Raw genomic sequence first — 26745 nt, 5'->3', positions numbered from 1 at the left:
TTACTGCGTAAATATTGATAGATGCCCTCACTGGGCCTTGGAGGGCTCTCTTTCCTCAGTAGAGAGCCCCAGGACCTCCCCAGATGCTGTCTGTGGCACAGGTTGGCCAACTGACCACAGTGCTGTGAATCTGAGACAGGAAGATGCTGATAATCCCACAGTACCCTATCCACCTCATCATATACTGGTGATAGCTGGAACTTCTGTACTAAGACAAGTCTTTAACTGAAATTCTCCTGGAAGAGAAGAAAAAAACCATCTCCTGCTGCCTGATGCCTACTGATTTGCTGTGAGGCCTGGCTTTTCAGAATGTGGTCCTCAGTTGAGATCATCTGAAAGCATGTTAGAAAGGCAGGCTCTGAGGTCCCATCCCACACCTATGCAGTCATTTTAACAAGCTCCCAGGTGATCTGTACATACCTTCAGGCTGTACTCTGACTGTCCAACAAGCCAGACTGGCAATTAGGAGAGACTGTTCATCTAGATTCTACCAGTAATGAGCTGTGAGACCAGAAGCCAATATGGTTGGGGTTTTGGGTTCCTTATCACATAGGATGAAGGCAGGACTGCACCTGCAGTTTCCCTGCAAGGTCTGAAACCCCCTGGGGCCTGAATAGAGGTGTCTTTGAGACCACTATGAGGGGAGAGAGGATGAGGAGCCAGAGCCTTGTTGGGGGTGGCAGGGGCTTCTGCTTTCCTACCTCTCTTCAGCTGTTCTGGGTTTGGGTTTTTTAACCCAAATTTGAAATTTGGGTTAAATAATGGAAATTGACATATACCATTTTATTAATTTCAGGTGTATGGTATAATGATTCAACATATGTGTATACTGCAAAATGATCCCCACAATAAGTTAACATCCATCACCATACATAGTTACAATTTTTTTTCTTGTGATGAGAACTTTTAAGATTTACTCTCCTGTGCATGCATGCATGCATGCTAAATTGCTTCAGTTGTATCCAACTCTTTGTGACCCTGTGGACTGTAGCCCGCCAGGAGATCCTCTGTCCATGGGATTCTTCAGGCAAGAATACTGCAGTGGGTTGCCATGCCTTCCTCCAGGGCATTTTCCCTACCCAGGAATCAAACCCACATCTCCTGCATGGCAGGCAGGTTCTTTACCACCAGCACCACCTGGGAAGCCCCATTTACTCTCCTAGCAACTTTCAAATACATAATAGAGTATTGTCAACCCCAGTTACAACGCCGTTAATCCCATGACTTACTTGTATCATAATTGGAAGTTGGTACTTTTTGATCCCCTTCACCCATATCACCCACCCCTAGTCCCATCACCCCACCTCTGGCAACCACCAGACCAAGTTTTCCTCAAACTTGAAAGAGTTTTCATATGTTTAAAACCAAACCTGTTCTTTCCTTGCAGGCCAGATCTGTTGAGATCTGAAGGTATCCCCAGTGTGGAAGTGGCTCCCACAGCATCCCCTTTATCCGGAAGTCCCAAACTGTCCTCCTCCAGCAGCAAGAGCCGATATCGGAGCAAACCACGCCACCGACGCGGGAACAGCCGAGGCAGCCACGGTGACTTTGCGGCCATCTTGAAAAACCAGCCAGCCCAGGAGGATTCGCCCCATCCCACTTCCCTCCACCAAGCTGAGCCCCAGTACCCATCTCCCCAGCACCATAATCTTCTGCAGCAGCAATACCAGCAACCCCCACCTGCCATGTCGCAGAGTCACCATCCCAGACTCAATATGCACGGACAGGACATTGCCACCTGCGCCAACAACCTGAGGTACTTTGGTCCTGCAGCAGCCCTGCGGAGCCCACTCAGCAACCACTCTCAAAGACAGATGCCTGGCTCTAGCCCTGACCTCATCTCCACGGCCATGGCGGCAGATTGTTGGAGAAGTTCTGAGCCTGACAAGGGCCAGGCTGGCCCCTGGGGCTGTTGTCAGGCTGACCCCTATGACCCCTGCCTCCAGTGCAGGCCAGAACAGCATGGGTCCCTAGACGTCCCCTCGGCCAAGCCGGTAGGGAGGAGCCCCAGCCTTTTCAAGCCACCAGCACACAATCCCCTCTTGGAAAATGCCCAGGGTTCTGAGAAAATGGAAGAAAATGAATTCAGCGGTTATCGGTCTGCATCATCCCTTGGCGCCTCTCATCACATCACTCCCCCAGTGCTACCTCGCAAAACAAGGCCACTTCAGAAGGTAAGGTGTAACGACAACAGCAGTGCGTCACTGCCTTTGAGGAATGTCGAAGCCTATCATATGCTATGCATTATAGAATATATATAGAAATATGCATTTTGTAGAAGGATGAGATAACAAAAGCACAAATAGCAGTATTTTTGCTTTTAATACTTTCCACACTGCTTAGGTGATAGACTAAAGAATACAACTCCTGAATCAGGGCACTGATTCAAGTATATATAATTTATAAGTAGAAAAACAGCTGTATCTTAGGGCTATGTTATCAAAATAGGTTGGAATCCACTATCCTAGCCTGGTCCTAAGGATGTTACAAGAAGGAAGAATCCCATTATAAAACAGATTTTGGAAACATTCCCTCTCGGAGATTCCTAAGTACACATTTAACAAATCCTAGGCTTTGCAGTGTTCTTGCCTGGAGAATCCCAGGAATGGGGAAGCCTGGTGGGCTGTCGTCTATGGGTCGCACAGAGTTGGACACGACTGAAGTGACTTAGCAGCAGCAGTAGCAGGCTTTGAGAAAGCATGCAGTAACCTCCTTTAAGCCATCTTTTGCCTCACCTATTTGACATACTGCCTTTTAAAAATAACACTTATTAATCCCCCATGGAACTCACTTTCTTCCCAGTATATTTTAGAAAAACACCACCATTAACCATCAAGACCCAGCCAGTTCTCAGTCACCAAAACCTATTCCTCTCCTCCTCACCCACTGGCTGCCTGTGGTTTATTAGCTGGAAGTCCGGCTAAGTCTCCTACCTTATGTCAGAGCACAAGCTTGGTAGTCAGACAGACCTGAGTTCAAAACCAGGCTCTTCCACTTAGTACCTTTGTGAGCATCGGTTTCTAATCTATAAAATGGGGCTAATAGTGGACCCTGCCTCACTGATTGATGTGAAGATTAAATGAGTTAATATGTAAAGAATTTAGAATAGAACCTGGCATACAGCAACATTCCAAAAATATGAGCTCATCTTGCTAATGAAAAATAACACTATATATGAAAAGTGTTTAGCACACAGAAAACACCCACTCAGTTCTAACCATCGTTTCACGTCATCTTAGTTCATCGGGAGTTCCACTGAAGAAAGGAAAGTGTCTGAAATGCAAACGAGCATGTTTTGGTCAACTAGACATTTCCTAGGAAAGAAGCTGAAGCTGAGGGCCGCTGTCTCAGAGCTGTGCTTGCTCCCCCACATACAGTGCTGCTACTTACTGAGCATTCCCGGGGATACATCGTGTTTCTGGTAGTGCAGTGGATTTGGGCTAGTTCATTCTCTGCGGCTCTGACCCCCATGGGGTCAGATATTTTGGTCGCATCTTTATTGAGATATAATTCACTTACCATACAGTTCTCTCGTTTAAAGTGTACAACGCAGTTTTTTCTATTCAGAGTTGTGCAGCTATCAGCACAACTGATTTTAGAATCTTTTCATCACCCCCAGAAGAAACCCATCAGCCCACTCCCCAGTCCACTCCCAAGTAACATGTATCTTTGAACTATCCTGGTGCCATTTTGAGGCATCTGTGGGTCTGCAGGCCACGCAACACACTCCTCACACACTTGGCCTCCCTAGAACTACGCTCCCACAGGGCGGCTCAACATCTCTCTACTGAGATCCACTCCCAGGAGTGCTTTAGGGGGACGTGCTTGTCTCCACAGGCAGAATAGCTCCATCCCTGTCTTTCCTATTCAAAACGCGTATCAGAAGACAAATGGGTAAAAGCGATAGATTATTAGAACTGACTTTAAAAATAAATTATCCTTCCAACTTCCCTGACATTCCAGTGGTTAAAACTCAGCCTTCCAGCACAGGCGGTGCAGGTTTTATCTCTGGTCAGGGAGTTATGATCCCACATGCCTCGTGGCCAAAAAACCGAAACATAAACAACAGAAGCAATTGTGTAGCAAATTATGCTCAATTTTTGGTACAGTTATTTGGACCCACTTTACTCACCTCCCAAGGGATTGTTGTAATCCTGTGCATCATGGTGCTGTGGTTAATGATGGTTAATCATAAGTGGGGCTGTTCCTGTGCCCTTGAAGGGAAATGGAATCTTCCCTCAAGGGAAGATTGTGTTCTCAGATGAGACACTTACACACCCTTCCAGATCAACCACAGAGCCCAAGCAGTGACGGGGCCTCAGATGTCCCAGCCAGAACTCTCTTACCCATGCCTACGTGCTGACTCAGTCGTATGTTAAGCATCTACATTGTATGCAGTGTTGTGTTAATGGTGGAGGAGGAATAAAACAGAACAAGATGGGATCTGACCTTAAATGATGGATGTCTTAGCAGTAGAGATGATGTAAGCATAACAGCTGTAATACTAGAGAAAAAGTGATTGGTACATAAAGAGGGGAAGTAGTTGTTGGGCTTTGAAGAACCGAAAGACCACCTCTTGTTGAAGTCTGTGTGTCAGAGCCTAGAACCACTGGTGACAGTGGTTACAAGAGACCACCCCCAAATCTAAGGCCTCGTCTCTGGTTTCCCCTCCTGAGTACTCACCTGTGGACATTCTCATGGAAGCTTCACCTCCCTGAGGGCAAAGATAACCCAGCCTTACCCAGTTCTATGCATCCTCCAGCATCGTGCAGGCCTGGATGGACACCCAGGGAAAGTTGCTATATGAATGAGTGAAGAGGTATGCTTTTCAAAATTACACTCAGCAAGCTACCTCTCAGTGCCTCTGATGATAATTAAATCTTTTACAGGGTCTCTGTGTACATATGTGTGTGTGCATGTGTGTGTGTGTGAATGTAAGAAAGAGAAATGAGACTCTTTTCTCCTTGTTCTTCTCAGAGTGGAGATGACTCCTCTGAAGAGGAAGAAGGGGAAGTAGATAGTGAAGTTGAATTTCCACGAAGACAGAGGTAAAACCAATAAACCTATGTGATTGCTTTCAGTGTAAGCAGGGAGAACCCCGAGTTTGCCACACCTTCAGTTCCATCGCAGGCCACTTTCTAACAGCCCCTTATAGGGAAGTTTGGACCCACTGTGTTCATGCTTTCCTGTTGGCCATTTTGGTAGCTGGCTATGCACTGCAGATCCTAGTTTATCCAAATTCACTAAACAATAACTGAAAGATGGGGAAAATAAATATGACTCAAGGTTATAATGGAGAATATAGTGGGCAGTTTATGAGAGATGGCTGTGCTGTTTTATGGGTAATTTTATTGGTTTCTAGTGTACCTCCTTGTATTAGTCTGCTCAGGCTGCTGTAACAAAATACCACAGACTAGGTGGCTTAAACAGAAGAAATTTATTTCTCCCAGTTCTGGAGCCGGGAAGTCCAAGATTCCTGGTGAAAACTCTCTTCCTGGCTTGCAGACAGCAGCCTTCCTGCTATGTCCTCACACGGTAGGGGAGAGAGAAAGAGCATAAGAGATCTTCATCTTCTTATAAGGCCACAGTCCTATCAGATTAGGGCCCCACCTATATGACCTCATTTAACCTTAATGAAGTGACTGAGCACATACACACACCTCCTAAAGACCCCATCTCCAAATTCAGTCACACTGTAGATAAGGCTTCAACATATAAATTTGGAGAGGATAGAATTCAATCCAAAGCACTTCCCATGCGTTGGATTTTATACCTTACCAGGTTAAGTATGGAGAAGGCAATGGCACCCCACTCCAGTACTCTTGCCTGGAAAACCCATGGACGGAGGAGCCTGGGGGGCTGCAGTCCATGGGGTCGCCAAGAGTCAGACACAACTGAGCAACTTCACTTTCACTTTCATGCATTGGAGAAGGCAATGGCACCCCACTCCAGTACTCTTGCCTGGAGAATCCCAGGGATGGCAGAGCCTGGGTGGGCTGCCGTCTATGGGGTTGCACAGAGTCACACATGACTGAAGTGACTTAGCAGCAGCAGGTTAAGTATAGTTAAATAAGTTGATCCTCCTTCAGCCCATCCTTAGAAACAGCTTCCTGCCTAGCCAGCAATAAGAACTTTGCTTGTAGGACCAAAGAAGGACCATACAACCCTACCCCTAGAATTAACAGCTGCTCTCATGTAGAAGTATTGAAAGGAGTTTTCCTCCCAGGAGGCCTTTTCTGCTGATAGGCATTCTGTTCCTGAAGAGGAAGACTGTAAGAATACCCCAAGAAGGTTTGTGTACCTGCCCAGAGCCAGGAATTTCCTGAGACCAAGGGACTCCCCATACTTTGGCAGATTGTATTCTGGGCCCATATGCCATGCACAAAATTGAAGTCTGTTCTCACCCCTGAGTTATTCTACCACACTGCCATTGCTACCTTGTTTCCTTGGGCACTATGTTTTCTCCTCTGCAGTGAGATTGACCCTGGATAACTGTCTTTTCATCCTCTGACCCCATTTTATGGGCATCACAATTACTTCCAGCATTGGTTCCTATGGTCACCATTAACTCAGCCCACCTGATGGCTCCCCACCTTTCTTTCTTGCTATGATACAAATTTTGTTTTAAACCTCATGATTTTACTTTTTCTATTATAACATTCTTCCCCTTGTCTCCCTTCTGGGTTACCAGCCTTGAGAAGTTGTGTGAGTCCTACCTTAACTTCCCTTTCCAACCTGGGCTTCCTGCATCTGGACTCTTGATGCCATCACTCCAGCCCATCACCTGGCCTGGTCATTAGCCAACCTCAGATCACAGGCCATCGGAATCGCTTTGTACTAAGAAATACAGGAAGGTCAGGCAATGACAGAGGGAGAGGCAGTCCTCATTTTTATTATTTGTTTTGTTATTTGAAGACAGTGTAAGTTAACAGCATTCTTATTTACTAGGCTCCTTTGTAAACAATGGGAGAGAAATGAGGAAGGTTTATAAATCCCCTCCCTGCTCCCCAGAAGCTTTGTCTCATGAGAGCTAAACCCCGACTTTACCTGGAGTGAGCACCTACTGCTGGACAGTGCCCACAGCTACAGAGTCAACGTTCCTGCCAAGCTCCTTTCTGTTAGGGGTCGATCCTAACAGCACTCAGCCTTCCGAGGCCCCCGTACCCAGTGAGAAGTGCAGTCCCTGCCAAAGACCAGCGGTAGCCATCAGCTTTGCAGCGTTGTGTAGAGCCACATAAGCATAGAAAACCAAACGAAAGGGGGAACGCAGATTTCCCTTTCTGTTGCTTTAAATAGTTTCTTCCTTTCTGGATTTGGCTCTCCCTCCGGGGCAAGCAGAAAACTAGATCACCTCCCACCAAGACTGCGACCAACAGACAAGAAAAACAGCCGTTCCCAGGACTAAGTTCCTCTGGTTCTTTGTGGTTCTAGGCCCCATCGCTGTATCAGCAGCTGCCAGTCATATTCCACCTTTAGCTCTGAGAATTTCTCTGTGTCTGATGGCGAGGAAGGAAATACCAGTGACCACTCAAACAGCCCTGATGAGTTAGCAGATAAACTCGAAGATCGCCTGGCAGAGAAGCTTGATGACCTGCTGTCCCAGACGCCGGAGATCCCCATTGAGATATCCTCACATTCGGACGGGCTCTCTGACAAGGAGTGTGCTGTGCGTCGCGTGAAAACACAGATGTCTCTGGGCAAGCTATGTGCGGAGGAACGTGGCTATGAGGTGGGGTCTTCTCCTCTCTTCTCCTCTCATCACTGTCCCCTTTCCTGGAGGTCTTTGTGTTAGAACATGCTCAAGTCCCTAGGGCCTTTACAATTATGCAAAAGGGCATGGCAACCCACTCCAGTATTCTTGCCTGGAGAATCCCATGGACAGAGGAGCCTGGCAGGCTACAGTCCATGGGGTCGCAAAGAGTCAGACACAACTGAGTGACTAACACACACACATATAGGATAGAATAACTTCCTCTATGAAGGAAGTAGAAGTATAATAAGTCTCCTATATACGGACCTTTAAGTTGCCAGCTTTCACGTTTGCATGTCCATCACTCAAGTTACCTCGTGTGTCTGGTGTACATTGTCACGTGTGTGCATCCTTCTCCTCGTGGTTGTGCTTTTGTGTAATTTTACTGTACAGCACTATATAGTGTACAGTAGGACAGTATCGATATGTCAAGCCCAGGATATCTGGAAGCAAGCATAAAAACAGCAGTGATGTAGCTGGTATTACTGTATTTTGCAGGGTACGGTACTATAAGATTAAAAAGGTTTACTTGTGTGTTTTTTATATATTATCTGTGTGAAAAGTATTATAAACCTATTACAGTACAGTACTGTATAGCTGATTGTTTTAGTTGGGCTTAATGAACAAATTGGACTTACAAATGTGCTCTGAGAACAGAACTCATTCGTATGTAGGAGACTTACTACAGAGATAATAGAGCTTCCCGAAATGGGGTAGTTCTCCCAAATGAAGCACAAGCATAAAACTGCTCAGGAACCCTTCACCCCGAGATTCAACTCAAGCATCACTTCTGACCCTGTCTCCCAACCTAGTTGAGGGTATCTGCCTCCCTCCCCCAGGTCCACACCAGCCCCTACGTGCTGTCAGAGCACATGTACCACTTCAGTTAACATACAGTACTGCCTTCTCAGAGGATGGGTCACATCATGATTGGAAGCGTAGACCCTGGAGTCTGACTGCCCAGATGTCGACCTTAGCCTTTCCACTCACTCACTGTGTGATAGGGGGCGAGCCACTTAACCTCTCTGTAGGTCAGCTCCCGTATCCCATATACAGGCATGATAACAGCCTCTATTTCACAGAGGATGAAATGGATTAATAGATGTTAAAGCAGTCACAGCAGTGTCTGGAACATAGTGAACAATATATGTGGGACTGTGGGACACTATTTTCACTGTCGTCTTCTTCATTGTCATCATCATCTTTCTAAGTCTTCTTTCTCCATAAGTCCCACAAGGACAGGGTCTGGTCTCATCTATGTTAGCCAGTAACCCAGCACAGGACCTGTTCAAAATACATTTACTGAGGTGTTCAAAATACATTTACTGAGTAATTGGAGAAAGGAATTAAGGTCTTATGTTGTCTTGACTTTGCAGAATCCTATGCAGTTTGAAGAATCGGACTGTGACTCTTCAGATGGGGAGTGTTCTGATGCCACAGTCAGGACCAATAAACACTACAGCTCTGCTACCTGGTAATGAAAGAACACCCACCCTGAAGATCTCATGACTATACTGGCATTTCAAATTCACCACCCCCAGACTCTTCCCACTCTCCTCCTGCTTTTGTGTCTGGGAGGAGAGCTGCCCCATCTTTCTTACCCCTAGAAATGAGCTGCAATAACAGGAACATGAGACTTCGCAAATCTCTGGAGAAAAATATCCAAATGAAATTAAGTCTCACTGAACATTTCAATCAAGAATGGCAGGGATCTATTTTATTGAATATTCTAGCTACTGTAACATTGATATTTATTTTTGTTTGACATTTTAACACTTTGTACTGTAAAGAGTGAATTATATATGATAGAGAAAAAGACAATAATTTCTTGCAAAAAAAAAAAGACAGCAAAAGGAGGAAAGGAAAAAAGTGAAATTTGGGAGCAACATCCTTGGGAGTTTGTGGGACCAGGAAGTATTATTGCTACTTGAACAGGGGACCAGTTCTTTTGGCTGTAAGTGACTGAAGAAGAGCCAAAGCAAGACATACTGAGCATTTTAGAAAACAAAGAGCAGCAGAAGAAAAGCAATTCCAGGTAACTTGTAAACAGACCACACTAAATTCAGCCAGCTTGTCCAGATGGGTGATGCAAAGACCTAGAAAAGTTTGGTGACCAGCTACTTGTATCCAAGGTCTTTGAGGGCATGTATTCAAAACTGTGTTTGTGGAAGCTGATGTCATTTTTAAAGTTTTAAACAGCATTTGGTAGTGAGACTTACAGGTAGTGTCCAACCTTGTCCTTGACAAATATTCCACTTTTTAATGCTGTCAGTGTCATGACCTTGGCAAGTGTGTTACCTTGACCAGTGTGTTGATTTTTCAGACTTGAGTGTCATTTCCCTGTATCCTACTTCCTTCCCACCTGTTGACTATGTCTTTTAGAGAAAAACGGGGCAGGGGAGGGAGAGCCTGAGGAAGAGAGGAGGATAAGACAACAGTGTTGGAAAAGCAAATGTGCAATTTGTGAAAGGACATTCACAGAATGTCTCAGTTTAACTACGTGGAGAAGATGGGAAGCACCGCTCCCTGGGACCAGGTTGTTTGTCTTCTAGAGTTTTATTGACTTAAATGGAACAGTCTTTGAAGGCAGCTAGGAGGTGTATGAGTCTGCCCAATGTCCAGTCCCAGACCATACCCTATGTCAGACCATACCCTATGTTTGTATTAACTCATTCTAACCCCAGAAGCTTTCGTGAGTGGCTGCCACGGTCAGAAAAAAGGCAAAACAGGCAATTTGCAAAAGGCAGCCCCTCCCCCACCATAATAGCTTTTCTGTTAAATGCTACTTGTAAAATGTATTTGGCTCCATGCAAATTTGAATAATTGGATTTGGAAATTCATAGAAAGAACAACTGATGCCAAGCAGAGATTGGAAAGATTTTATATTGTCCAAGACCTGAGTCCTTTCTGTCTCCAGGATCATGGGCTCTGAGAAACAAACCAAGGTATCTCATGGTGCCTCAGCTTTAAGGAAATTTTAATCTAGAATTTGATATAAAAACAGATGTTGGCCTAGTTTCTGTCTCCAGGATTAGTCACTGCCAAACACCCTTTCTGGGCTCAAGACCTAGAGAGGATGGTTTGAACTCTTTGACGCTGCATCAGATTGGACATCAGGCAAGACTTATACACCAGGTATTAAACCATTTCCAATAGAGGTGAAAGCATCGCCCTCCTCCAAGTGTCACTGATTGCATCAGCCAAAAAGCAAAAGCAGGAGGGAATTTAGAGCAGTTCCTTTTGCTTGCTTGATCCCTCCATTTGTTTACACTTTATGTTGAGACATTGATTTAAAATTTAGTGTCTATAATTTATAGCTCTTAGGTAGGATGAAGGAAAATGTTTAACTTATACAGAGAGCAGTATTGTTTCATTAAATTATTCCATTTTGTATGAATTCTGTAGCTGGACTACATGAAAGATCTTAAGTTATGGCATTATTATCATTGTTATTTTATTTTATAATAATTATTATCCTTCTTATTTTCTGTCGATCAGAATGTGTGGTTTATGGTGTAGCACAGTGATTGTGTTGATTGCTAACCATGAGTTATTATGGATTTTTATGAAGGAATGAAAATGGAACTGCCATGTGGGAGCTCCCTGGTATTCGTCTTAGCTGTATTCCCTCATTTTCTGTGTACAACAACAATCATCTGAGGATGCGGGTACTGCCCTGAGGCCCAGTGGTTAACGCTGTGATTTTGACTTGATCACAAAAGCTCCTAGGTGGGCAGATGACTGAGTGGTGGACAAAGTTCCAAAGCTGTACACTTTCTCAAGTTTCTTAAGAAATAAAATCATGCGATCCATTAGAAGCACAAGAGAATTATTTAATGCCCAGAGAGAAACAGGCCTACAGGGAACCTACCTGGGGCCTGTGGGATAGTTTCAAGAACTGGCAACATGGTTTGTAAGCTCCTTCCTGCTAAATCCCTTAAAACCAACCTTCTTTCCTCCTAATTAGGAGACTAAAAAGAGGAAATAGATGGCATGACAAAAAAAAAAAAAAAATGCCTAGCTGTGGTGATGATTAGGAAAGTTCTAGCCTGAGGCCTAATCTGTCAGTCACAGAGCTGGAAAAGCACCTTTTAAAGCCCATGTTTTATCCTCTGACTTCAGACCACACTGTACTATGAATCTCTCTGGCTCATTACTTCTGAGAACAGAGAGGCTATAATTCTGTATCCTCTTTCTGTCCAACATAAAACACTGACCCTTTAGCTTATCCAGGCCTTGCCCACCTATAGTGGCCAAAGAGAAACATGAAGGTGAACGTGTCTTATCCCTTTCAGTGATGATCTTTCTGGAAAATCCACTCCAATACCTCATCATTTTGATACCTTTTGAATTCCCATCTGGACTGTCATGATAATGCCATATATCTAACTGGATTGACTGTTAAGAGCATGTTAGGGCCGCAGACAGTGTTGAATCTTCAAGTCATTCACTATATGGTCAAGAGCTGAATAAAGTTCTACATTGAACATTTGCTTATTTTCTTTAGTAGAAGTGACTAGAGGCTTCAGAGAAGAACAGTGTCTTTAGAGAAATGCCTTCTCTATCCCAGGCTACCCTTCACTGCCTGCTTTGAAGTAACCAGGACAATTTTGAATTGGTGTGTGTTTCTTTGAGAACAACTCCACAGTCATCTGAAGAGTGTGGAATGAAGAGCTCAGGGAATTCAAGAGCTAATTCTTCAGTCTGACAACTGGGCGACAGCACTTTAAGGAAACTCCCAGGACTATGATTTCAAGCTTCGTTGTCGATCAAAAGTTTAATCCCCTTGGGATGAATTCCACATTCCTTTAGCATCTGGTTTTAACTGACTGGAAGATAATGAGTTTTAATTTGTGTTGCAGATGAGCATTTGATTCTGATTCGCATCTATTTCTAGATCCTGTCCTCTGAACAACAATTCCTCTTAAAATTGCTTAGCAGAGGGACTCAGAAGCCTGCATCCCCTTTGAAGTTATAATAGACCTTACTACTGCTAAAGCCTGCATCTCCTTTGAAGTTAAAATAGACTTTACCACTGCTAAAGTTTAGACCTGTTGGCTAGATTGTGGGGAGCACCTTCCCAGGGAGGTGAAGAGCTAGCTGTGCTGTCAGATGGTTTGGTATGACCTACTTGAAGTTCAGATATTTAAAAACGTTGGTATCAACAAATCTATCCTTCTAGAATTGAAGATATTTTTAGTTGTATTTAATTAGTACACTGGAGTTCCATTTCAGGGCCTCATTGTACTGAATTTGCCTCTTATCCAAGTAATAATAGACTTGATGGTTTGGGGTTTTCTTGGTACAACCTAATTTTAAAAGCCCTCTCCCACTGTGGAGCACTGATGTTTTTTTCAATGTGAATGTATCCTTATTGATCAAAAGATTTACCTTTTTCTTCCATGCCCTTATGTCTCTCTCTCCACCCCTTTTCTTAAAATGTTTCTACTTGAACTTCCTGCAACTGAATTCTATAAATTCCAAGGAATTCCTGCCCTGCTCTGCTCCTAGTAGAGTTTGCTCTATTGTGTTTCATTTTTCTACCAAGCCAGAAACCAGAATACCACCACATACCACCATCTACCGTCTTCACGCTATCCCAAACTGTGTTATTTATTAATCACCATATCCTTTCCTGCTGAGCCTGGACACACCCTCCGAACCTCTCACAATACAGCACTTGGAGCAATAATTACCACTTGATTGGAATTGGTGTGCAAGGGGAGATCTATCTGCTGTCCCAACCTTAACCTCATAATTTCCTAAGGTGGTCTGAGATCTTGAGTTAGCCCACATGGGAGAATGATGGGATGTACCAGTATGCTGCTTCCAGGTCCCACCCTGTGGCCAAGGGGCAGCATGAAAGGCAGGAAAAAGGCTCCGTGCCTCCACCCACTGCCCCTTTGGTGTATGATTGCAATTGAATTCCAACATGTCTCTTCATTACATCATTTCATTGTGTTAAATGAACCTGTTCCTCACCACCTTCTATAAACAGAGGGTTAATTAAGAAGTCCCAGTTACTTGCTTCTTCCTTAGATTCTGTGAGACTGAGGTACCAAAATGATGTGACATCCTTTTTAAGACTTTTGACTTGTACTGTCAGTATGAATTTAGTACCTTTCTAGGCAGCAAGAATCTTCTTCATTGCTGATTTCATAGAAAAAATGCCCTAATATACTCGCACCACCAGTGTTACCAACATACACAGACTAGCACAGAAGAAATCACATTGGTCTGCCTGTTTGCACGTTACAGCCAATACTGCAGCACCTGTTCAAACTGAAACGGACTAGACTGCCAAGTGGAGGACCTTTGTAGAAACTGGAACACTTCTTAGGGACAGGTGGCAGAAGAGGGGAGCTCACTGTTCTGAGAAATCGGGTTACCCAAAAGGAGTTGGGTGGTGGCTTCCCTGTCACGTGACTAGAGCACACTGGTGGAATTTCACACAGAGCCAGGTCCCCTGGCAGACAGCAAGGCCACTGCAAGGGAAGTGCTAGTACTGGTCGTTCAGTCATGCCCGACTCTGTGTGACCTCATGGACTGTCCGTGAAATTCTCCAGGCAAGAGTACTGGAGGGGGTTGTCATCTCCTTCTCCAGGGGATCTTCCCGACCCAGGGATTGAACCCAAGTCTCCTGCATTGCAGGCAAATTCTTTACCATCTGAGCCACCAGAAAAGGTACTGTAAGACTTCAGCCAAGTCCCAGGCCTGCTCTCCAGAGCCACTTCACAGCACTCAGGGGAATGCTGGCTCCTGGCCCTAGGCTGTTGCCTGGGACCAGGCGGATGGGGTCCTCCAGGGGTTGCAGGTCAGAGGGAACCCCCACCAAAAGGTGCAGGCTAATAGGAAGGTGCCCTTTATTGACCGTGTCACCTGAGGAGCTCGCTCCCTCCAGTGCCCAATTCTCAGACTCTGGAGTGTGACAACCCACTTGGATTCTTGATTGCAATAAAATGTGAGTTCAATTTGAAGCAGATTAACTTCCTTTTTTGTAGTCAAGTCTCAAAATGAACTCCCTTATCTGCGTCCTCTGTGGTCTTAGTTCTCCTGCTCCTTGTGCAGGTTCTCATGCCGGCTCTCCTTTTCTATCGACCAACTGTACAGTGATGGGAACAAGAGCGACTATCAAAGCAAACAAATGCATGGAATTAAACAAAAAGTGTACTTCACTGTTTTCTGTCCTGTCTTTTCCTTAGGGACTGCTTGTGTCCTGAGAGCTACCTTCACAAGTTTTAGAATTTGTCTGGGAAAGGAAAACTTTACATGACTGGGTTTCCTGCAGTCCAGAAAAATAGGTGGTGAGAAAAGCTGGTTTCTGTGGCGTTTTCATCAGACACATCCACAGAAAGAAGAGACGACCATCATTGTGTGATTGTCTCTTCATGATTATTCTGTCACATCTGAGACAGGCGCTCTGCTCCTTCCCCTCAGCTTTCCTGCTGCCCACCTTGCAGCTACTTCTCTGGTATGAGAACCCGACTCTCAAATGTGATTAAGAGGGAAAAGGCAAAAATGAAAATCTTCCAATGCATACGACTAGTGAGAAATCTAAGAGTAGAAAGCTAAGACAACACATTGGACTGTCTGATTTCAGCCAATCCCGAATCCCACTGGCAAAGTTAGCAACACGCACACACAGCACACAGAATACATATATCATTTATTTGGGAAACTGCTTTGCCTGTAAAGTCACAACTGCTAAGGCACATTGTTGCGAAGTCAAGGGGGAGGAAGGAGAGAGACAAACCCAAGGATCCAGGTAAAGGGCAAAGGGTACAGGCTTCCAGCAGTGCGGAGAGCTTCCAGTGTCTCCCCTCCCTTCTACCACAGAGCTTCACAAAGAGCCATGGATTTCCAAGTCCAGCTGGTGTCCTCATGCCCATTCTTGTTCTCAAGCTTCTTTTAAAGCAACACATGCTTAAAAATGAAGTCCTTGTTATATTTTTTTGGATTATACTGTGTCCAAAAAACACTGCTTGGGAATTCATTCTTTATAGGGAACAAGTATTCCCAAGAATTCGTGTAGAACAACTGATCTGCATTAAGCCTTGGCAAGATTCTTGGCCAAGTCAAATCAAAAGCCAGCAGATGGTGCCCAAGGGCAAGAGTTCTGATAAGAAATGATGAGTTACTCCTGTGGGGCACAGGATCCCACAGCTGGTCATTTTAGGTGCCAAGGTCCTTTTGTCCTTGGAACTGAATTGATCTGTGCCAGTTACAACACTACAGCTATAGAAAGCAGACAGCTACAGATTCGTTAAAACACAACAAAGTAATCCAAAGCCAAGTTTTCTCCTTGAATTCCCCTGAATTGAAAGATAAAACAGAATTATCCCTCAGTTATTCTCAGGAAATGAAAAAAAGCATTTGGAGGGTATACAGGCTGGTACCTGCATACCAGCTGGTACTGTGTGCTGAGTCCATTCTCCCAGCAAGACAGAGGAGGCATTCTCACACAGAAAGGACAGGCTAGAAAAAAGGTACTGATGGTCATTTGGTTCAGGTGAGTCGAGGGCTCTGCACAGATAGGTAAGCACTTCTCCAGAACATATTCATAACATAGAGTGAGCTCTGCTGATATTTAATAGCCTGATTGCAATCAGCTGAATTGTCTGGACATGCAACCAAGAGGAGATGTGACATATGTGGTAACATCAGTGCGTCTGAACACAAAGAGCTTCGCAGCAATCACTGTGCTTTTGAGCTATACATGGAAATTATATGGAGTTTGTCAGCTTGTTTCCCTTGATTAATGCAAGAGGTAGGTCATCAGCAAAACAAAACAAAACAAAACAAGTACTGAAGAAACACTCTTCAGGAGACTAACAGAAACTGTGTCAGTGATGTAGGTTCACGTCATTAATCTACACTTAGCATGTCCACAAGGGACCTAAAAGGATAAAACCTGTCACGACAACTGATCCCTGCATGGAAGAGGCACGCCCAACAAGGGCCGTTAGCATCCTCTCCTGAGGGATGGGCTTGGCAAGAGGCAAGTCTGACACACTACCCTGAGTTCCTTGTTATTCAATAAAACACAAACAGGATTTCCTGAGAGGCCATCCATTTTGCAGTGTCTTGCTAAATCTTGGTTGGTTTGAGAATCTGATAGGATTCACCTTCCAGAGCAGTGTCCTTCGTGACAGGACAGAGCACACAGAAGAACAGTGTCCAGATCACCTATTGAGAATAATTTAAAAACAATGAGGGGCTTCAGAGGACCACATCCATTACATACTTAAGCAAGAGAGTCCAGGGAAATAGCACCCAAGAGACCCAGATCACGTGACCTTCCTACTATTCAGAGAGTGAGTGTTGCTTGTTTCTTTCAAACGTAGGTCTTTCTGACTAAATTTTTTAATGAGGGTTCCAGGAACTAAGGCCACCAGGGCAATGGCCAGCAGTTTAAAGGCAGTTTCCCAGGAGAAAAGAGCATCCAGAGAGGTGAGGGTGGACAGGATGGAGCCCGTCTGCACACAGATGAAATTATATGGGATCAAACCTGGAGGAAGAAAAGGGAAATCCTGTTACCCTGGGACAGGACAACGAAGACCAGTAGTGCTTCAGAAAGGTCACCAGTAAATCACAACAGTGACTCCAGTTTCATGCGTGACTTTTGCGCAGTTCTGACCCCTAAACATATTTCCTCTTTCCCTTCTTCTCTTCCACTCCTTCCTCTCCTTTCCTTGATTCCCACATACATTTGCCTCATTAAACAAAAGGACTTGAGATGGTTTGCTATATATATACACTCACACACACACATACACACACACACACACAAGCACACATAAGATTTAAACATTTTTTTTTAAATAGGGGGAAACAAAACAATAAAACAAAATGAAGAATAAACAAAATTAAGGCAAAAATGCATAAAGTTCACTCATTTGCTAGGAGTGTCCCCAGATTTGGTTCCGAGTACCCAACAGCCCAAGCAAAGAGAAGCATCAGCATTATGAGTTGTGCAGTATGCCCAAGATAAAAACAAGTTTCTTAGAAGTAGTAGTACTATTTCATACTCTGTACTGTCTGTAAGAGGTCATCGAATCCACTGGATCCCAAAAGTGACTGGTGGCCCAAGAGGCTGACTGTATCACAATCCCCCGTGAAGCTGTTAAAAACACACCCTCGGGCTGTGCCCCAGGGACTCTGGTCCCCTGGGTCTGGGGGTAGAGCCCAGGAACCTGCATTCTAACAGCCTCTCCCGACTCCCACTCCCAAGACTCTGATTGGTTTGGGGCCCCCTGATGATCCACTCCTCTTCTCTAGTGGATGATGCCTCAAGATGAGACTCATCAAGGTCATACAACCTGTCAGAGACGGAACTAGAACCCTGGTTTCTGGAGTCCTTCCAAGCCCCGTGCACCTGGTTAATTACAGGCTGCTAATAGAGATACGGAGGCACTCTCATCTAAAAGCCGGTCTGACAGAATTAGCTGTGGTTGATTCCGCTTCGATTTAAGATCTCAGCTTCTCTCAGGAATTCCCTATTAATAGCAACTGCTCAACCACAGATCTGTCATATTTGACCCAGAGCCCTGAGTAGTCTTTCCCTCCATTTCTAAAGAAGGTTTAAGAGAGACAATCCTTGCCTTAGGCTTGGAGAGGGTGGGGTGGTTTACTTCCAGTGTGGAGAAAACAATAGTCACTGATTTCACAGGATGTTAGCCATTTTCCCATTCTGATGAAAGTGGTCCAAAGCTCATACTTCGAGAAACACTGCTGTCATCCTAGCCTCACATTTGGCCAAGTGGCTCTTTGAGGGTAGCGAGCTTGCTGAAGGTCATACAATTGTCAAACAGCAAGAAGGAACTAGCTCTTCCTAAGGCAGATTTTAATGGAAATAGGGGCCAAAATCAAACAGGAAGCCCTTGCTCTGACCTTCCCCTGCCTCCACCTTCTATTCCACCCTCAAACCTGAACTCTGCTTTCACTGAGCCCTTACTATGGGCCAAGTCGTGTGTTACACAGATTACTCTTCCAATCCCAGGGTCTAGCTACAGTGCAAACACACAATAGGCATTAAATACAGGTATAGAATGAACAATCCCTATTTTTTCCTGAAGTATTTTTATGGGTTCTCATGTTCAAGCCCAAGTAGACCTGCTATCAGGAACAATTACATTAGACAAGGCTGGATGATGCTCTCCGTAAGCCTGGCTCACAGAGGCAGGCACGTGCCGGTGACAACTATGAGACTCAGACTTACACGCCGCGTCTTACCGATAAGAACAGAGAAGAAGAACTGCACGATGGGGATGTTCAGAATCGGGGCCGAGAGGTTCAAGAACCAGTTTGGCGTCATAGGGAAAAGTCTCAGAAACAGTAAGAAGAAAAACAGGCTGTTTCTGTTCTCCTCCACCTGAAGCCAGAGAAGACAAGGCCATTAAGAAGCAGAAGAGTCTCCAGCTGGTGAAAAATCTGTTGGTGCCAGGCACTGTTCTAGATACTTCTCATATTCTGTAAATTCCAGGGCAGAGACTGTTTTCCTCATTTTTAAAATGGAAGTGCCTGGGACTTCCCTGGTGGTCCAATGGTTAAGAATCTCCTTTCCAATGCAGGGGATGCAGGTTTGATCCCTGGCTGGTGAACTAAGATCTCACGTGCTGAGGAACAACTAAGCCAGAGTTGCACAACTAGAGAGCCCAGGGACCACAACGAAGACCTAGTGGAGCCCCCACCTCCCCCAGAATGGAGGTGCCTGAGGCTCAGAAGTCAGGAACCTGCCTTAAGACGCAGAGCTAGCAGTGATGGAGCTGGAGGCTGAGCTCAGGTCTTCATCTCTAGGAGACATCAATAGACCCTCTGGAGCCTCCTGCAGCAGGGCAGGGGAGCACCGTGGGAAACCCCTGCACCACACTCCCCTCAGGGCCATGCCATGACTTTCTAAGGACCCAGCACTCAGAGGTACCCTCTAGCCTTACCTTCTTCTGCAGCAGGGCCACTTTGTCAGGAAAGTAGAAGACCACCAGCTGTTTGCCAAAAACACTGGAGAGCAGGTAGCAGCCTGTGGCACCCACTGAGGTCAGCACGCAGCACAGCAGAAGCCCCAGCCAGGGCCCAAACAAAGCGCCGGCTAAAACGTTCTGCAAAGGAAACAAACGCTCTGCATGAGGACATCCGCCAACTGCCAGCCATCTCGTCTTGGAGCCTGGGAGGCCTAGGTTCCCTCTTCCTTCAGTGATTTTCCTGGACAAAAACCCTATTCCCATTGTAAAGAGATGAATGAAAGGTGATGAAAGAGCTGGGAACTACAACCCTGGCTTCAGTCTTCTCACCCTTAAAACTGGGAAGAGGATTAAAACCTCAGAGGACAAGACAGAATTGAATGGGAAAATCTATGTCTAACACCCAGCCTTCCACATGTGCTGTGATAGGTCCTGCAGACCCTGAGGCTCTAGGGAGGCAGAAAGAAAGCTCACAAGTTATTTTTTGCTATTCTAAATGGACACAAACCATGGATTTCCCCTTAGTTAGACCACATGAGCTTTACAGATGTCTTGTTTCTTTCCTTTCTGCAGGAATTACATCTCTGTGGTATGCTAACCATGGCAGTTTTGTGTTGACCAGATTTCCAGCTGACACTCAACAAAGCCTACAATGAACCAAAAGGGAAAGGTGAACCAATACTTCCTAAATGCAGTCTGGCTGGTAGACATCATCCTGCCAAACATGGAATCCAAGAGAGAAAATAAAAGGAGGACCTGGAAGCAAGAAGGCAGGGATCTCCTCAGCACCTCCAGTGTGTTAAGGACTTGACAACACATCCAATTTAATCCCCAACATGACCCTGTGCGGTATGCCAGCCTCACCCTATTCTACCAGTGCGAGGTTAAGTATGGTGCCCAAGGCCACATGAAGAAGAGATAAGATGCACCCCCAGGGAGCAGCTGGCTCTTTGCACTGCAGAGGGATCAGCTCAAGAGAGAAAGAGATATGGGGGCAACCCCAGGAGACAGATGGCCTCTGACCTCCGGCACCACACATGTTCCCATCTCTCTTGGCGTGGCTATGTTTGCTTTTCTTCCAGTTGCTAACAAAGACACTGCTGAGGCAGATCCGGCCTGAGTTGAATGTTGGGGCAGGAGGGAGAAGCAGGACAGAAGGAAGCTTTCAAGGCTGCCTGATCATTGCCGAAGCCGCTGTGTGCCAGGCGCACCATCACTGTGTCAGCCCTTCTGCACCCACTAGGTCATTTAATCCTCCCACGTAACAATCCCAGGGGGTTATGTAGGAGAGTCTCTGTTCTACAGATGAGGAGGCAGGGTTGGAAAGGTTAAATGGTTGGCTCACTGTTACACAGCTGGGATCTAACCTACCCAAAGCCATAATATACATATACATTTATACCAACCAGCTTACAATGCTGCTGGGAGGACAGCACAAATTCTCCTGTATCACCTGAGGTGGAAGCTGGTTAGAAGCATCTAAGAGCCCATGCGCAAGCCTGGATCTAACACTGCAGCTCCCGAGAGACAGGGGGCCGCCTGGAAAACCAGAGTGACTCATCCCCACCACACCAGGGAGGTTCCCCGACCCTCTCCAGCCTAACAGCAGCAGGAACAACCTGCATCTGTTCATCAGACACTTACAAAGGCACTTCCCTGTGCCAGGCAAACACACAGGCTGTGAACAAGGAACAGGCCCAGCCCTCAAGGAACTCACAAACTAGTGGAAAAAACAGATTTTAAAAGAAAACCAACATGTGGAAGGGGAGAGGTCTCAAGGACAGTGCTCCACAGCTGTCAAATCCTTAGAAACAAAAGCAGCAAACTTGAGAGGAAAGGCAGGCTCTGGAGCTGGGGGTGGGGGTGGGGCGAGGGTTCAGACCCCAGCCCTCATCATCAGGGACAGTTACTTAACTTCTCACCATTCATTTCCTCGTCTGTAAAATGCCCGTTACTGGCTCTTGGGAGAATTAAATAAGGTCGAGCGGGTAGAGCCACTAGGACAGTGCCTGACACAGGGAAAGCTGTCAACAAACAACAGCCACTTTGGCCTGTCCTCTGGACTGTAGGCTCTGCAGCCTAATGGCCCCTCTGCAAAGAAGAACGTGGCTTCCTGGGAGGCAGGCACAGGATGGGGGCAGGATACTGACCAGGAAGCTGGACCCAGGGATGGCAAAGCTCTGTTTGTACAGGTAGGCACTACAGAAGAGCAGGAACACGTAGACCTGGTGTTCCTTTCGGTATTCTCGAAGGACCTCGGAGAGTTCCCGCAGCTCAGCCAGGTCCGAGGGAAACCATAGTGACCTGGAGATTTAGAAAAGCAGATGGAAACAAGAGTTGAAAACAGCCTCATACCTAATAAAGTTACTTGCTGTGTCTTCTTTCCAAAACAGATTTTTAAATGTGCCCATCATCTGGTCTGCTGGAAACCAGCAGAGATGTGGGAGGCTAGGATGATGGATGACCTAATATTTATAACACAGCGGAAGCAAGAGCCTCGGTTTGGAAGCAAGGGACCTGGCATAGCATCTGAACTCTGCTACTATCCAATGGTATGATCTCAGGCTAGTCCTTGAGCCTTAGTTTCCTTATTGGAAAAATGAGAGGTTAATGGTGGATAATCACTAAGTTCCCTCTTAGCTCTCAGATTTTATGGACTAGTCTTTTTTAAAATTTTTAATTGGAGGCTAATTGCTTTACAATATTCTGTTGGTTTCTGCCATACAACAACTTGAATCAGCCATAAGTATACATATGCACCCCCCTTGGACTTCCCTCCCACTCCCCACCCTATCCCACCTGTCTAGGCTGTCACAGAGTACGGGGTTGAACTCCCTGTGTTATACAACAACTTCCCATTAGCAATCTATTTTACATATCAGATCAGATTAGATCAGTTGCTCAGTCGTGTCCGACTCTTTGCGACCCCATGAATCGCAGCACGCCAGGCCTTCTAGTAATGTATATGTTTCAATGCTACTCTCTCAATTTGTCTACCCTCTCCTTCCCTCGCTGTGTCCACAAATCTGTTCTCTATGTCTGCGTCTCTATTCCTGCTCTGCAAATAGGTTCATCTGTACCATTTTCCTAGATTCCATATATATGCATTAATACATGATAGTTGTTTTACTCTTTCTGACTTCCTTCATTCAGTATAACAGGCTCCCGGTTCACCCACCTCACTAGAACTGACTCAATTGTGTTCCTTTTTATGGCTGAGTAATATTCCATTGTATTATTACAGCTTCCACAGCTGTAATTATTACAGAATATTCTGTATTATTACAGAATCCACAGCTTCTTTATCTACAAACAATAAATGCTGGAGAGAATGTGGAGAAAAAGAAACCCTCTGACACTGTTGGTCGGAATGTAAATTGATACAGCCACTATAAAGAACAGTACGGAGATTCCTTAAAAAGCTAGAAATAAAACTACCATATGACCCAGCAATCTCACTACTACGAATATACCCTGAGGAAACCATAACTGAAAAAGACACATGTACCCTCAATGTTCATTGCAGCACTATCTACATTTGCTAGGATATGGAAGCAGCCTAGAAGTCCATTGACAGATAAATAGATAAAGAAGTTGTGGTCCTTATGAACTATTCCTAAGAGGCAAATGGATTAATTTCTAGTCAAGTACTGAACGCCCTGAATTGCCTTCCTTTCCAGGGGTAAATCCTCCCCCCTAAGCTTTAGGCCAAGGACAATTCAAACTTCACACTTCTAAGTTACTAGGTAAAACAACTGCTTTATCAATCACAAAGAAGCCAATTAAAGGTTCCCTAGGAAAGTGTATTTGTCCCACAGCATAAACATAATCTTCTTGATAATATGTCAGGCTTGAAACCAACCCTTTCAACCAGCCTGCTTTTCACCCTGCTGTCTATATGGTCCTCAGTGTACTCTGATTCCTCTACAAGGGTTACCCTGTACAAAGGCTACCTTGCCTCTGCCATCTGAACAACTCCGGAATCCATCAATGATCAATTACATGCAAACCCTCCTGGTTCTCATTAGAATGTTTCTCTTACTCTGACACCCACAGCACAGCCTTCCCAGCTAGAGCAAAACAACAGTCACTGAAAACAGCCGTCCTAATATTCAAACATAAGTAACATACATCTTCATTATCTTTACAAATAGTTTCCCGACAAACCGGCCCGGTAGGTATTTGTACCTGCTGCTGCTGCTGCTAAGTCACTTCAGTCGTGTCCGACTCTGTGCGACCCCATAGACGTAAGAACACTGGAGTGGGTTGCCATTTCCTTCTCCAATGCATGAAAGTGAAAAGTGAAAGTGAAGTCGCTCAGTCGTGTCTGACTCCTATGGACCCCATGGACTGCAGCCCACCAGGCTCCTCCGCCCATGGGATTCTGCAGGCAAGAGTACTGGAGTGGGGTGCCATTGCCTTCTCCAGGTATTTGTACCACCTCCTGCCTAACACTGTGGGTAAGTAAAAGGAAAAGCTGAGACAACCAAGAAGAGATCGTCGATAACTAGTGAATAATTTAAAGTTGTCCATCAACGTTTTTCCTCAAGCCCGATAGGCCTTCAAGTCCCAAGGGCAGATCTGACCAGAAGTGAATTGGGGAGGATGAAGGAGGGAGGCTGAGAGCAGTCTTTACGAACCGGCTGCGGGGTCCACATCGGGGCGAAGGTGGGATGCAAATAGGGGTCAGGCCTGGGCCTGGGAAGGCGACGGGAACATCGCCCAATGGCGATCCAATGGGGGGAGCAGAGGTGCTCCAGCAGGATCAGCCCAAAGTAAGGCGCCGCGTTTCCCTCCGCAACTAAAAAAAAAAAAAAAAAAAAACCAGAAGGCACCAAACAGCACTCCCGCGCGGCCGGCAGCATGCAGATCCCAGCCAGGGCCAGGGCCCGGTTCCAGTTCAACCGGCCTGCCCAAGACCGTGTAGACGCGGCCCGATCTCCAGTCCCAGGACTGAACCCCAAATCCCGGCCTCCGACGCCGCCGATCCGGGAACCCGAATCTCCGGTTCCCAGACCTCATCCTCGGACCTGGCTACCTTTCTCTGACCCGAACCTAGGACCCAGTCACCGCCGCCACGCACCTATCTCCAGACTCCTCGGCTGAGACCAGTGTCGACGCGCGAGGCAGTCGCGTGGACAGCAAGTACAGGGCGAAGGTGCTGCCGGCGAAGACCAGGAGGAGGCCGAGTAGGGAGTGCATCGCGGCCCCCGCACTCGGACTCGCGGGGCCAAGGAGCGTCCTGGAAGTAGCGCCAGGAACCTCGCTGCCTGCCGGCTGCGCCAGGGGAGCGAGTTAGCAGACGGACAAGGGCGGGGTCTGCTCCAGGCCCCGCCTCCATTACCAGGCCCCACCCCCGGCCAGGACTCCGCGGGCCCCTGAGTCTAGAATCCGGCAGAAACCTTCCTTCTACTCTTGCTTTTGTCCTCGTTCCATCTGTATATATTTTTTATAGTTTGTCTCTTTCTCCACTTATTTGCTGGGTCCCTGCCAGGCGTTAGTACGTCCGGGGTGAATCAGGAACCCTGACCACAGCAAGCTTGCAGTCTAGTGGTCAAGATAAGACTTGTTGACCACCAGCTGAACCAGAGGCTCCAGTCCAGTGCGGTGGGATAATCAAAGCGAAATTTCCTTTTATTGAACTCCTACTATGTGCCCATTATCCCTAATCCTCACAACAGTTCTGCAAGATTGGTTTTTTGTCTTTATTTAACAGATGAAAAATCCGAGTCTCAGATTAAATGGCATCCCCCAAGAGAGCCACAATTAGAATCCAACTCACCCTAGGTCCAAAACTACTGGTTCGGTACCGCGTGGATTCATGGAAGAGGTGGGGTTTGAGTTTACCGTAAAGGATGAGCAAGATTTCCACAACAGAGACACGAAAGAGAAGGTGAACTGAGGGCCCCAGTAAGGGGCCAGCATCTAGTTTCTGTGAAGCCTAAAGGGGTGAGAAATGAGAAGGTGGAAACAAACTGGAAAGCATGGAAGAGCAGCTAAGTAGTTGGATTTTTTTTTTTTTAATATTGTACATGAGGAGACACCAACAGAGGTGTTGAAGCAAGAGAATGATTTAGTTCCCACTTTAGAGTGTTTTCCCTGGCAGATGATTAGACTGCATTCTGAGTTGGTAGCTGATGAGAAAGGATGCAGGCCTGAGCCAGGACCACAGTAGTGGGGAGGAAGATGGACAGACTGGGAAGAGTTGAGTTGGTAGGACATGGCTAATTAAATGGAGAATGACAGAGATGACTCCAAAATGTCACAAGCCTGGACAACAGAAACATCCTTGTCATATCATTCAAAGCTCCTCTTGGGCTACATAAAGAGCACCTGTCAGAATTCAAAGTGTACAAGGTCCTAACAAGCCCACGTCCGGCAATTTAACCCATAGATAGGCCCTTAGGCAGACAAAGATGTTATGTTCAAGGGTATTCTGTCGGCTTTGTTTTGATATGAGGGTATTGGGAACAACCCAAATGCCTATCATTTGGGGACTATCGAGGTTAATTATGGTATATTCACAAATGGAACAAATACTAAGCAGCTTATTGAAAAAGGGAAGCAGCTCTGTGTATCCAGATACAGTACAGTAGCCAGAGAGATGGGTAGGATAAAAATCAAACAAGTTGCAGTGTTAGACTATATTATGATTCATTTGTAGGAAGAAGAAAAAAGATATATTTTATATTTTCAAAATTCTGGGATTTGCATGAAGGAAATGAAATGACTCAATGTCTGGGATTTGCATCAAAATAATGGGAAGAAGGGAGAAACAATGACTTTTTAACTCCACTTCTTTCAGAAGAAGGCTTTATTAGCATCTTTATCTTGCTGAAGTTGTTGAAGACAATACAGATTTTAAACTTCACCTTCTTGACCTGAATCTGAAAATAATGGCTAGTAAGGATATAAACAAAACAGTATTGGCCATTGAGTTGATAATTACTGAAGCTGGGTGATGAGTGCAGGGAGGTGGATTTTACCATTTTCCCTGTTTCTATGAATGTGCAAAGTTTTCCATTTTAAAACATGTGT

At 45.6% G+C, this 26745-nt stretch overlaps 2 protein-coding genes across 6 annotated transcripts in view; one reads left to right on the top strand and one right to left on the bottom strand.

The window, feature by feature from the left end:
* MAP3K13 (mitogen-activated protein kinase kinase kinase 13) overlaps positions 1-14727 on the top strand; it is a 161102-nt gene extending 146375 nt beyond the window's left edge. For 4 of the 5 annotated variants that reach the window (XM_061413632.1, XM_061413648.1, XM_061413639.1 and 1 more), the window contains 4 exons: positions 1388-2174; positions 4978-5048; positions 7432-7729; positions 9127-14727. In XM_061413632.1, the coding sequence (XP_061269616.1) occupies positions 1388-2174; positions 4978-5048; positions 7432-7729; positions 9127-9228 (1258 nt within the window). In that variant the 3' untranslated portion in view covers positions 9229-14727. The remainder of the gene's footprint in view (positions 1-1387; positions 2175-4977; positions 5049-7431; positions 7730-9126) is intronic. The other variant, XM_061413623.1, reaches the window with a different exon arrangement.
* Positions 14728-15399: 672 nt separating this feature from the next.
* Positions 15400-25012, bottom strand: TMEM41A (transmembrane protein 41A). The gene is made up of 5 exons (XM_061413690.1): positions 24791-25012; positions 21858-22011; positions 19684-19845; positions 18983-19121; positions 15400-17258 (listed from the first exon to the last, which is right to left on the bottom strand). Exons 1-5 carry the CDS (start codon positions 24907-24909, stop codon positions 17038-17040), a joined length of 795 nt encoding a protein of 264 aa, XP_061269674.1. The 5' UTR covers positions 24910-25012; the 3' UTR covers positions 15400-17037.
* Positions 25013-26745: the final 1733 nt, after the last annotated feature.

This window comes from Bos javanicus, chromosome 1 (assembly GCF_032452875.1).
Source record: "Bos javanicus breed banteng chromosome 1, ARS-OSU_banteng_1.0, whole genome shotgun sequence".
In the NCBI taxonomy this organism is placed as follows: Eukaryota; Metazoa; Chordata; class Mammalia; order Artiodactyla; family Bovidae; genus Bos; species Bos javanicus.
This window is presented reverse-complemented; position numbering and strand designations above follow the sequence as displayed.

Excerpts from the sequence above, each read along its gene's own strand:
- TMEM41A (XM_061413690.1), bottom strand. The coding sequence starts at position 24,909 with ATGCACTCCCTACTCGGCCTCCTCCTGGTCTTCGCCGGCAGCACCTTC. Across the intron at positions 19,846-21,857 it reads TCCCTGGGTCCAGCTTCCTG|AACGTTTTAGCCGGCGCTTT; the intron begins GTCAGTATCCTG and ends TTTCCTTTGCAG. Across the intron at positions 19,122-19,683 it reads TGGCCCTGCTGCAGAAGAAG|GTGGAGGAGAACAGAAACAG; the intron begins GTAAGGCTAGAG and ends CTCTGGCTTCAG.